The following is a 14,480-nucleotide window of genomic DNA, read 5'->3' as shown; positions in this document are numbered from 1 at the left end:
CAATTACTTGGCTTTTGCAATTTGTTAATCGTATATCGTATAATGGTATTATTAATTATAAATATTTAAATATATAAATATATATATATATATATATATATATATATATATATATATATATATATATATATATATATATATATATATATATATATATATATATATATATATATATATATATATATATATATATATATATATATATATAAATATATATATATATATATATATATATATATATATATATATATATATATATATATATATATATATATATATATATATATATATATATATATATATATATATATATATATATATATATATATATATATATATATATACAGTAATATTATGTTTTAATTAATCAATTTATACCTTTATAATTATTTAAATTTATTTTATGAAAATCAGGAAATTAATTCAGAGAAGCATCACAAATATTCACGATTTTAGATAAAGATATATTATGAATTACACACAAACATCCAATATCTAACACACATCATGCAACGTGCTTGTCCTGAAAATGGGATAAGTCAGGGATGAAACGTTTAAGGAGTGACGGGTGAAAGTGAAAATTGAACTAACTCTAAAAATAACACGCAGATGGTGTATTTTGTTTATTGTTTAAGCACACGTTTAAATCGGGTGTCCTTCTTTACTTTTTTAAATGACTGAAAATGAATGTTTGAAAAAATCTTTCTTTATATCAAAAAAAAATATTAGGAAAATAAAAGGTTTTAATAAAGACAATTTTTTTAAATGGTATTTTTATCCAATTTAATTAGGATTGCCATTAAATAAGGATTTATTCCTTAAGTGAGGAATTGAAATTCTCGGTTCATTACTTTTAAGTCTGCGTCCTTTTATTTCATCTATATTTTCACGGATGAACGGATGGAGGCTATACTATTTTCACTTTCATGAAAGCAATTTAGACATGCGCGACAAGCGAAATGAGAATTTGTTACTTTTAAGGAGATTCAAAGCAGAGAAGAATTTAATTATAATAAAGAGAATACGTCGTTAAAAAGATGAATCGTGGTTACAGATAATATAACGCGAAATTATGAAAAAAAGGATTTAGTTTAGTAGTGGAGAATGTCGGGAAGTTGGAAAGCATTTAAACGAAAAGGAGAAATATGTATTCATAAATATATATATATATATATATATATATATATATATATATATATATATATATATATATATATATATATATATATATATATATATATATATATATATATATATATATATATATATATATATATATATATATATATATATATATATATATATATATATATATATATATATATATATATATATATATATATATATATATATATATATATATATATATATATATATATATATATATATATATATATATATATATATATATATATATATATATATATATATATATATATAAGGAAAGAATGCAAAGCTGAGATAAGCATTATCGATAAAATTAAGAAAGGTGTGTTGAGATAGTTTGGACATGTAGAACGAATGAGTGAGGAAAGAACGGTAAAACAAATTTATGAGGCGAATGTTAGCGGGAAAAGAAGCAGAGGAAGACCGAGAAAAACATGGCACGATCAGGTATGCCAAATACTTGAAAGTGGTCAGGTTAGGAGTCGTAACAATCGGCGGGTATGTATGAGGAGATGCATGAACGTGGAAGAGGCGAAGAATGTTTGCAAGGACAGAGTGGTGTGGCGCTCTATTCTCTCTGCCTACCCCTGCGGGGAAGCGGCGTGATGGTTAGTTAGTTAGTTAGTTAGTTAGTTATATATATATATATATATATATATATATATATATATATATATATATATATATATATATATATATATATATATATATATATATATATATATATATATATATATATATATATGTATATATATATATATTATCGCAATGCAATATGAGATTACTAGAAGATGAGATGAGGTTTGTAGAAAGCAAAAAAAAATTAATAGACGATGATAATATACTTATATTTATTTTTTTTATATTGCAAAACAAGATTATTAGATGTACGAAGTTCTTAGAAGGCAAGATGAGACTACGAAAATGCAAAATGAGGTGAGTAGAAAGTAACAAGAGTTTAAACAATGTAAATACATTTAAAGAATGCAATATTGAATTATAAGACTATTTTATGAGGCGCTCAGAAGGCACGATGAGATTACTAGAAGGCAAGACGAGGTTAGAAGAAAGCTTTATGATTATTATTAGACGATGAAAATGGATTTTTCATAAAGCAACATGGGATCATTAGACGAATGTATGAGGTTCTTAGAAGGCAAGATGAAATATCAAAAAGGTAAGATGAAGTTATTAGAAAGTAAAAACAGTTTTATACGATTATGATGTTTTTTTTTTAAAATAAAAAATGGGATTATTAGACGATTGTACATATGTAGTTCTTAGAAGGCAAGATTAAATTACAAGTAGGCAAGACGACGACGTTAGTAGAAAGTTTTAAGAGTTTATGAGACGATGAAAACAGACTTTTTTATACAACAACACAGGATTATTAGACGAATGTATGAGTTTCTGAGAAGGCAAGATGAAGTTACTAGAAGGCAAGATGAGGTTAGTAGATTGCGAGTCGGGACGAATTACCTCTTGGATTGGGGCCAACTGTTGCGCGTACACAGAACGCTGCCAGGCATACACATAATAAATGACACACATGTTACACCACGCAAAGGGTTAACAACCGCTAAACCAAACTATGTATAACGCACCCTCGAATTATGTACAGATAATTAACCCTTTACACCCTTACACTGTCGAGGGAACGTCGTTTTTCTTAGGCACTTTTTTTGCGAAAAAAACTTCAAAGCAACGATTTCAGGTAGATTAAACATTTTGATGGAGTTAGAATATTATTAAAATAACTCCTTTTTTGATATACATAAACAATTTAATTAATAGATTTTCACTGTATGATATACAACGTGTGCGACACATGAACCAAAGAGGCCCACACACGCCATCATATTTGAAATTAATTTTAAAAATATATATACTGAGGGCTGTGTTTATATTTTTATTGTAAACAATGATAATCATACTTTTTTGTCGTTCTCAACTGAAAATTACAAAAAAATCACAAAATAGGAAAAATAATACATTCTTTATTTAATTATAGTAATTGGCATTAAGATTGGCCAATAAACGTTAAATCACAACTAAATTTTCTCTAAATCCAGGTAACATTTGACATAATTGTTTTTTTTAAACGCTTTTATTTTATTGAAAAAAATAGTTTATCTTTGAAATAAATATATGGTTTTGAAAAGAAAAGAGTCACTGAAGGTGAGGGGCCAAAAAAAAAGTTTGAACAGATGAATAAACCTGTAAAAGGTGATAATGATTGCTTTTTCTTAAATATCACATTTCCTGGCGTAAATTGAATTGTTAAAAATTTGATGGGTTGCTTTGAAGTATTTTTTCTTCTCCTTATGACATATCTGTTAGGGATGGGGTACACTATAAGCCTTTCAAAGCTAGGGGGGTAGGGATTATGTTAATTTCGAGCAAGGAATGGAAACATTAATTTGTAAAGTGCAGCGGTTCTCAAATATTACAAAACATCACATCAGAAAATATCTCATGGAGGATTAGATCCGTCGAGGCGCTATTTAGAGATGCCCAAGGCAATTACTCTCAAGTGATAGTCAATATCAAGGGACCTGACATGACACGTACAAAGAAAAAGAAACGGTTCTCAAAATATGATCCGCAGAGCCCTGGGACACTGCAAGGCCTTTGCGAGGTTTAATAACATAACTTTACGCCTTCCAAAAAATGTTTTTTTTTTATCAATTTACAATGGAATCAAATACAATTTTTATAATTTTGTATTATTGTAAATACTGTATTATTGTTACTGTTGTAAAAAAGTAACTAATGTAAACACACATTTTTGTTTGATAACGATGAAATAATTTTAATTAATTAATTCAACAGTTTTGCCTGTTTTTGGGCACCGTAAAATATTTTTTTTTCAAATGGGTGCTATTGACAAAAATGTTTGAGAACCGCTTATATGATGTATAATACATATCATATTGCAATTTTATGGGAGAAATGTAAAATATTTCATTTACGAAATAAGTTTTATTTTCATTCATATAAAATGACAAAATAAAATTATGTCCATAATTTATATCAATAAAATATTATAAAAAAATATTTTTGATAAATATATATATTTTTTTTTTTTAATTTTAGCTAAAGGTTCGTAATTTGAACAGATTCATTAAGAGTATGTTTCTAATAAACGTAATATACTCTTTATTTCCCTACGAGTACGTAATAAAAAGGTAGATATTTTATATACAAAGCACTTAAACATACGGGGATAAAGAATTTTTATGATTAAATTCTAACAAAACGTAGATTTGAAACTAAAATGTAAAAAAGCTTTTAAATATGTAGATTAAACATTATTTTTATTTAATTCAATTTATGGTTTGTCTATTTAAGTCAAAGCTATATTACGTTTAACCAGAAAAACATTTTTTTTTCGTAAATAGGCATAATTTTTATGATACATAAAATATTATTTGATTTTTTCATTTTTGTATTTTTTTATACCAAATAGAAAAAGTTAAGTTATAGTTAACGACTCTACGTAGACTCATTATCTATTTTCAATTTAAAACTAAATCGGTAAATATCACATTTTCTTCTAATCTGTTGTGGCACGTGTTTCGATGCATTTAGCATCATCATCAAACACCGTATCGCCAGTATATGAAAAAAATGACGCTGAATGCATCGAAATAGATGTCAGTGTCGAAACACATCGAATTACTACAAAAAAGTGGTAATTAAAATAATTTACATTATGTTTATTTGAATTTAAAAAATAGCTGCAATCAATTTCAACATTGATAATTATACTGTACATATGTAACATGTTGTCCGCCTCCATAGTGTAATGGTCAGCACGCTCGGCTACCATTCTGGAGGTCCCGGGTTTGATTCCCAGGGGGGGGGTCAAATAAATATTAGTGATTTTTTTCACTCTAATATTTATTCAATAACACCCTGGACTGGTACCTGAAGCGGAGGGCTGATCACCTTTCCTTCATGTGTCAACAATCAAGATAACACTGCGTTTATATGTAGTGCCCTATGCACCACTGGGGTGCGGATAAGGGTTTGAAGAAGAAGAAGAAGACATATGTATCATATGTATGTATGGTAACTACATGTGCCACGAAAACTCAAAAATATATTTTTCTGGTTAAAATTTAAGTACATACCTAATTATTTTAGCATGGGAAAGAAAAGTTGTCACGTTTACCTGGTTCGCCGCATTTTGCAGATTGAGTAAGGGCTCCGATGACCTTTTCAGGAAAAGCCTCAATTTGTTCTCCCGCGGCGCTGGCTCCTTCTTTCTCTGAGGGCTGGGAGCCTGGTAGAGCATTTTGTGAAAAACCCTGAAAAAAAAACAAAACATAATTATTCACATGCAAAATTATATATTCGGCTGTCACGACAGAATATATTTCTCTTCTTATTAAACCTTTATTCTGCTTCTTTCACTTTACTTCGGTTTCTAATAACCCCTATTAACTTGTTCTTCTATCACTTCGGTTTCTGGGTCAAAGTTTTCATGACTCTCTCTACTCTGGCCCCATTTAATGTGAGACGTTATTGTGCGTTGTCCTGATGACTGAATACCATATGCTTTAATATATTTCGAGTTCGATTCTCATGGGGGGGGGGGGAGGGGTAAATAAGTTTTTCACTCAATAATATTTGTTCTATATTGCCCTGAACTGAAGCGAAGGGTTGATCACATTTCTAAGGATCAAAAAACGTTGCATTTAAACGATACAGTGCCCTATCTATGCACTATTGGGTGCGGATAAGGGTATAATGAAGATAAGATAAGGGTATAATATATACATATATATATATATATATATATATATATATATATATATATATATATATATATATATATATATATATATATATATATATATATATATATATATATATATATATATATATATATATATATATATATATATATATATATATATATATATATATATATATATATATATATATATATATATATATATATATATATATATATATATATATATATATATATATATATATATATATATATATATATATATATATATATATATATATATATATATATATATATATATATATATATATATATATATATATATATATATATATATATATATATATATATATATATATATATATATATATATATATATATATATATATATATATATATATATATATATATATATATATATATATATATATATATATATATATATATATATATATATTTATATATATATATATATATATAACATGAAAAGATTTTCTATTAACTAACTACCCAGAAAAAAGGTCATATTTCTGAAAAAAGTTATGTAAATTGATTTATTTAAGTTTGGATTATCGAACCTGGAACATTGTTCGCATTTTTCAAAATATGATTTTTATCAAAACAAATCAATCCTTTTTTATCGTTTTTATTTTCTCGAATATCATATAATTCCTTCGCACATTTTTTAAGCACATTTTGTAATTCCTTTTAATTGAATTTTGAAAACAAAGCTGAAATATTTCAGCATGGATTAATAAGAGAGAAGAGTGTTTAATTTCCTTCAAGGTTTTAATTAAACTCAGAGGGGAAATAAATAATGAAATATAAACAACTTGAAGAGATAAAAAATTTAAAAAAAGTAAGATCGAAAATTGTAAAGGAAAGCTTTTGAATTTGTAAAAGAAGCTTTGGAATTCGTTAAGTTAAACTTGTAGTGTACAAAAGAGTCCTGGTACCAACCTTGGTGTATGAAAGTGAAACGATAATTTTTACCGTCCACATATTAATATGATTTAATTAATGTAGGTCGTATAGTTGTTTCAATATTTCTCTAATATAAGTAAATTATTGTTATTGTTTTTTTTTCTTTTGCTCCTATCTCGAATCTTCTCCTAAGTATATATTTTTTTTGTTAGTACAATGTATTTAGTTTGTCAGAGCTAAAATTACACATAAACGGGTGGAGTTTTAAAAATATGCATATATATATATATTAAAGAGTAATTAGAGTTCTTACTTCTACGATTAAATTAAAAATAAAATAAAATAAAAATTTATTTGAACATGTTCCAATTTTTTTATGAAAACATATTTGCGTTTTTTTCCCGTTCGTTACTTTATGTAAAAAATAATCCAGAATATTTAAAAACACGCTTAAACTCTTATTTACTTTTTTTTTCAAAACGCTTTTCAAGGACTGAGAAAATGGCACGTGTTTCAAATAAACCTCCCCTAAATACAAATTTTAAATTTAACATTCCCCATGAGAATATTTTAATTTTAAAAAATAAACGGCATGTACCTTTGTAACGTAAACATTTAATACATTAAAACAACATTTACATGATTTTCAGTTGGAATTCAAATAAGTAAATTTATGCGAAATTTCTTTATTAATTATGAATAAAATTTACTGAGTGACGTGTTGAGAATAAATAATAACTGATTCATTATCCAACTGTTCAATTATTTCTTCGTCTATATAAAGACAATAATTCGTCTACCCCCGCAGTGTAATGGTCAGCAAGCTCGGTTACCGTTTTGGAGGTCCCGGGTTTGATTCCCAGAGCGTTAAATAAATATAAGTGATTTTTTCACTACACTATTTATTCAATTTTACCCTGGACTGGTACCTGATGTGGAGGGCTAATCACCTTTCCTTCATGTGTTTAAGATCAACAAAACATTGCGTTTATATGATGCAGTACCCTATGCACCATTGGGGTGCTGACAAGGATTAGAGAGATGTATTGATAAAGTAACAAAAAATATTTTTTTTGATTTGTATTTTACTACTTATATTACTCACATGCAAATCGTAGTCATACAGAAGAAAGCGGCCGTGTGCATTTTTTACAAAAACGTGATTCTTGACAATTTGATATCTTACTAGCTTAATATTGCCCCGAAAAAAATCCCAAAGGATTTTAAACTTGGAAATATAATAAATTGACTTGTTAAAAATTACTAACTGCATTGATGTTTATTTTCTTGCCAAGCAAAAGTGACTTAAATGGCCCTCCTGAACATTTTACGTTTTGTTAGTTGTCCACTTTCTCCTGTACGACTATGATATGCAACTAAGATTACGTACAATTTGCGGAAAAAAACCGCAATATTATTTTTTAAGTTGCTCTGGCGATATATGAAAATAAATAAATAATTTTACGATATAATCAAGATGGCATGATATCTATTAATAAAAAAAATAATCTCTGCTATTGTATAAGGATTTGGACCTCCCTGACATCGGATTATCGAAAAGCTCCTTACAGATGATACTATCTGTTTGATATCTTTTTCATGAAAATGGTATTTTTCTTCATACCGGAAAATTAATTACGCGTTTTATTTTATCTTGTGACCTTTTACGGGATTAATTCCTACCACGAAATCAATTAAAGAAACTTTGATGAAAGGGCATTCAATTAGTTTGTGGAACAGAATTCTAAAAGCCTTTGCTTCAGAGCGATTACAATTATACTTTGAAATATATGTTATTTTATTTATTGTTTCGGCATTAACTTTGTGGTAAGACATGTTACAATAATTAAAGAAAACACTTCGTTTTTTACCACTTGAGTTTAATTATAGACTACATGTTTCAGAAGCTAAACTTCCATCATTCAGGTCTGTATAATAACTTATGTTATTATACAGACCTGAATGATGGAAGTTTAGCTTCTGAAACATGTAGTCTATAATTAAACTCAAGTGGTAAAAAACGAAGTGTTTTCTTTAATTATTGAAATATATGTTTATGATCTAGTAGCTTACCTTTTAAAACAAATTCTGAAAAAATATAAAGCTTGATCTATCGTAAAAGAATTTTTTATGTTTATTTTTTTGCATTCATTTAATAAAATGTCATTTTTATACAATTTCACACAATTAATACAATCTTATAATTTAGTTGAGCTGAGCCTCTCCAAACAAGAGACTAGCTCTTTTCCTTGGAGAGGGACTAATTTATTTATTTTTATTTTTATTTATAGTATCATGTAGTTCATTAAAAATTTAACAGGGGAACATTCATATTTATGCGGTATGAGGGAGTCATGAGAATCATGTTTAGTTTTCTATTGTATAGTCAGTATTTATTTGTAGTGTTCGTTAAGTTTACTAAGTTTCTAAAGGGATGTTAAATTTTTTAAATTCCTATTAAATGTAATTTTGTGGTACTGCTTTGTGTTACATTTCGGTATATAAAAATTATTTTTATATTTATTTATGTAGTAACAAAAATTTCATTTCAACTTTTAACATAACTTAATACTAGTTACGCTGTTACTCTAAAAAGAAACAAAGCTCTTGTGATTGGAGAGGGGCTTTATTCGTTGTAGTGATTATCCTGGCAAAGAGACGGGTGCATCTCGAAACCAGTTGACAAAAATCTCGGTGGGTAGTTATATACTAATATTACTAACATTTTCGTTAAAAAAATAAGATCACTTCATTTATCACTGTTTTTTTGTATTTTTTTACTGTGCGTTTTTTTTTCAAAATTAACACATATAAATGGCATTTCATTAGCTTTTAAGAATTTAATATCTTTGATTTAAAAAGAAAAATCTGAATATTATAACATATTGAAATATCTTTCTGTCGGACACCCCTCCCCCATATAGTCCGTTATATTGAGGTTTTACTGTACTCAAATTTATAAACAAAAGATGAACTTTATACAAGCGTTTGAAATTAAAGGACAGATAGTGCTACGATTCCACTATGAATTTCAACCATTGTTATCGAAGTTAATATTGGAGCTCGTGAACCTTTTTGCAGTCGTGGTAAGTTTACCTGTGACATGCCCTTATGAAGAGTTCAGGGAGGTTATGGAGGGTAGTCCGATCTGAGCAGGGCAATTTAGATTAACGAACATGTAATAATATTATACAGGCACCCTTCTAAAAACAGTATAATGCTTCCAGCTGAATTTAGTCAAAACAAAAGATATCACCCCACGATAACAGGGTGACTAGACTAGTACGCAAATTCAAAACAATCTGAAAGATTCATTAATATTTTTATTTTATTTCTCCTTTCAATCTATCTAGATTCGACTCTCCTTGAATCACTCTCATTACCATTCATCGTTCTCTTTGTGTAATACCACATTAATAAACACTAATTCGTGACCACTGGTTTCGGAATAATCGTTCCATCATCAGGTCATTAAAATGAAATTATTACGGTCTGTCATTTAAACAAAAATAAAACTTTAAAAGAGATTTTTTTTCTCACATTCAAAATTTTATTTTTGTATAAATGTAAAACCGTGAAAAATCAATTTAATGACCTGATGATGGAATAAATATTCCTAAACCGGTAGTCATGAATTAGTGTTTATTAAAGTGATATTACAAAATGTAAACGATGAATGATAAGGAAGTGTTATATTACCATACCACAAAGTTAACAATGCTTTTAATATCTCCTTGGATCAGTCCCTTACTTAATGTTTCTATTAACTTATACAAAGAATACACCAAAGTAAAAAAAAAACTAGCACTATCTTACTAATATTATTCCATCACCCACAACAACTGGCTGCATAATCCCGAACTATTTTGATTAACATCCTTAGTGCTTGTCATATCTTGGCCTTTAGAGCGTGTTGTTTTACAACCCTTAGTGCATGTTAGTGCTCGAGCTGACAAAAAACGCAGTTTTTTAAAAACATTTTGTGAAGTTGTAAATTTTCAGATAGCGCTATGGCTGTGACGTGTAGTATTGTTTGCATGTTGGTATAGTGGTTGTCCTGACGAAGAGAAGAGTACATCTTGAAATCAGTAGACAGAAATTTCGGTGAGCGGTAATATACAAACGTTATGCCACAGTAAAAACAAAATTCCTAGATTTATACAAAAATATTTGTAGTTGTCCGCCTCCGTAGTGTAATGGTCAGCACGCTCGGCTACCCTTCTGGAGGTCCCGGGTTCGATTCCCAAGGGGGGTAAAAATAAATATAAGTGATTTTTTCACATTAATATTTATTCAATATTACCATGGACTGGTACCTGAAGCGGGGGGCTGATCACCTTTCCTTCATGTATAAACGATCATGATAACACTGCGTTTATAAGACACAGTGCCCTATGCACCATTGGGGTGCGGATAAGGGTTTTATTATTATACAAAAATAAATATTTTAATTAAAATTTTACTTGATAAATAGCCCTATGCAGTAAAGTCCATTGTGACACGTGTGTCGATCCTTTTATGTGTGTATATTTGTCACCGTAATGATGTTGGATATATTGAAACACTTGTGACAATACACATACCGAGGAAAATTTAATTTATTAATGGATGGATGCTACCACAAAGTGACTGCTAAATCAATTAATGAATAATAAACTCCTCCATAATGGATTTCACAACACCATACAACATTTATATACATACATGGTATTGTATTGTATTGGCTTGTATACATGTATATGTATGTATGCATATCGTATTGCTCGTCGTTTGCGTTCAATTTTGAAAAGTGGTTTTCAGACAAAGGCGTTCACCTATACCAAAATAAATGTTTATTTCATCGAAAACAAGGAATGGGAGGCAACTTTCTAAAAACGAGTTCAAATGACAACCCCTGTTTTTTTGGATAAAAATAATCACAATTCGCTTTAATAACGAAGCTACCATTTTGAATATGCTTTTAGACCGGATTTAAAGGATTTTATTTAACCCTTATGTTACCGATGTTACCTACAGGTGCTTTAACTAAGAATGTAGACTGAAAGTAAAACTTTAAAATACTTAATTACGTAAAAACTTAACACGGTAAGTTTTAATAGATTTATAAAAATGAAAATAATATTAACGTAGGTACTAGTATGTGGGCTCTTCAGATAGCTTCTCATGACATTTTAGGACATCTTTCTCATATAAGATGATGCATTACGATAGCTTCTTTGCTGAGATCCATGCGGAAGTTAACATTCAAAGTACATAGTGTAGATAGCTTTAAGCTTACTTCTTTCCGAAAAAATAAATAAATTGTTTTATTAAAAAAGTGGTAGCTGCAATTTTCTGACTAAAAAGAACCACTACCAATATAGTAAAAAAGAAATAAATCTTAAAAAAACATGTACGTAGTGATGGAAGTGAACGGGTTAAAGGATTTCATTTAAAGGTTTTCATTTTGTTTCATATTGATGACGTGTGGTGTTGTATGATAAGAGGCCCCACGAGCGTGTGGCTATTTGCTCAATGATCTTGAAAATAATTTCAGTAGGTGGAGTTTCAAAAGGGAAATGGAAACAACAGTATTTCAGGCCACAGGGTTTTTCCTTTAAAGGAAAAGGTCTGAATTTTCTAAATACCGTTTTGTGGTTGCGTGCTACAAATTTAAGGAGGGGACATTTTATGAGGGTTTTGTCGTATAAAATTTTACCTTTATATTGCGTTTATATTTCGTAGAGGGGAATTTTTAAATTAACATGCTTTAATTAATTTATTTTTGCTAGCTATGAAATAAATGATAATGAGATATTTCAGAAGTAAGATGATGTTTTCAGAGTATAAACACACAAAAATTAAACAGTACTCAAATATCAGTTCCCTTTACACTATTGAATTTAAAATATATTAAAATTTGATGTCAGAATTAATTGATCTGAATTGATCCGGAGTCCTATATTAAGGTAGTCGAACTTTTTTATTCCTTAATCCTACTTACAAGATGGAAGAGAAAATATTATTTCCAAACAACAAGGTCGAATACATGACATGTTATGCTTTAATAAAAATCTGACTGTTTTTCTGCTCATTGACCGACTTATACAATAAACTTCCATATTTGCAAATAATTTTACTACACAAATAATGTTTTTTTTTAAATGTAAATTTAATGAAAAGATTTGAAAGAATTCGTAAAGATAGCGAATAGTAAAAATAACAATAATATTTATACATTTTTTGGAAACGTCAACTACGCCTATTTATTGGCAATTGTGTGAGCATGAGTGTCAGAGCGGTAGAATTGAAAATGATGGCGTCGTATTCCTCATGCATTCATTTCTTCTAAAAAATACATTTCATTTAACGATTGGCAAAAGCGATTATCCAACTTTGTATCCACTTTTGTTTTGTTCATTTTAGATTTGACTGAAATTTCCTAAAAAAATATTCATAAATTTTCTTAAAACATATAATTTTTGTCAGCAAACGTCAACTGTTTATCGGCAATTATTTTATTTTCTTTATTTAAATATTCTTAATTTTTTTATTTCTCAAAATAATAAAATACATTTGATTTACGACTGGCAAAAACGATTATCAAACTTTTCGCCGTCTTTTGTTTTGATAAATTGATTTGGCTAAAAGCTTTTATTTCCTTAAACAATAAATAAATAAGTAAAAATGACTAACCGCGAAGTAAATGCTTTAAATATTAATAATATAGAGAATATTTTATTATTTAAAAATAAATAAAGATTTTGAGTGATGTACAGAAAAAGGTTTAAAAGTACAAATCTTTATTTAGACCTTTAAATCCTTGAAGATGATATTCGCCATGTAGCTGCCGCCAGTGTTGATAAACATTTGTGCCCGTTTTATATATATTTCTATAGACATCCAATTTAACTCAGTTAGTAAAACGTCCAATTTGAAATTAAAAAAACCTGTTAATTGATAAAGTTCTTTGTTGATCGATTTATAATTTAGGTTGATCAACTTTTCGTGATAAAATAAGGCATTCAAATTTCTAAAGCATCTCCAAATTCAAGCAGGATTACCATGTCCTTAAGTTGGACTGTATAATAAGCTCGTTTTCCCGGAATCCTAATAAAACATAACGATTTCATCTCCTGCAGTTCAACTTCCGTAATAATGAGAATAACGTCCTAGAATTGAGTTTTTCCAAGTAAAACGAAACTTTTTAATTTAAATCTCATTTTGTAGAAACGTAATTGATATTGCGAGGGTATTTTTCGAAGGTACAATAAAACACAATCCTTCCAGGAATTCATAACATCTCCAGGGATATTCTGATTAAATAAACGTTCATTACGGCTGTAATTGAGAAGGATTCAATAATACTATTATGATGTTTGAGGTATTATTTTCATAAATACGATTCGGTTCTAGGAACCCATTCATTATTTGGATAAGGTAGCTTTGAATATCTTATTACGTAAACAGCTAGAATGGATAATTAATATTTTATCTTTGTTTTTTTTATTTGATAAAATAAAATATAATAAAAATATATAAAAAAAATAGAAGAAAGGATTAGAGCAAAAAGAGGTACTATTTAACAGAATTCCAAAATTTATTTATTTAAATATGAAAATCAAATACACTGATTAACTAAAGTATA

The 14,480-nt window shown here is 28.0% G+C and overlaps 1 protein-coding gene across 4 annotated transcripts in view; it reads right to left on the bottom strand.

The window, feature by feature from the left end:
* gprs (speckle type BTB/POZ protein) overlaps positions 1 to 14,480 on the bottom strand; it is a 45,670-nt gene that overhangs the window by 12,472 nt on the left and 18,718 nt on the right. For 2 of the 4 annotated variants that reach the window (XM_088272215.1, XM_088272212.1), the window contains exons 3-4: positions 5,345 to 5,480; positions 2,647 to 2,685 (exon numbers count right to left, since the gene is read on the bottom strand). In XM_088272215.1, coding sequence (XP_088128341.1) covers positions 2,647 to 2,685; positions 5,345 to 5,480 — 175 coding nt within the window. The remainder of the gene's footprint in view (positions 1 to 2,646; positions 2,686 to 5,344; positions 5,481 to 14,480) is intronic. The other 2 variants (XM_088272213.1, XM_088272214.1) reach the window with 1 other exon arrangement.

This window comes from Brachycentrus maculatus, unplaced genomic scaffold, assembly GCF_059751285.1.
Source record: "Brachycentrus maculatus isolate JH-2025_06_01 unplaced genomic scaffold, ASM5975128v1 h1tg000483l, whole genome shotgun sequence".
In the NCBI taxonomy this organism is placed as follows: domain Eukaryota; kingdom Metazoa; phylum Arthropoda; class Insecta; order Trichoptera; family Brachycentridae; genus Brachycentrus; species Brachycentrus maculatus.
The sequence above is the reverse complement of the archived record's forward strand: the minus strand, read 5'-3'. Positions and strand labels throughout refer to the sequence as shown.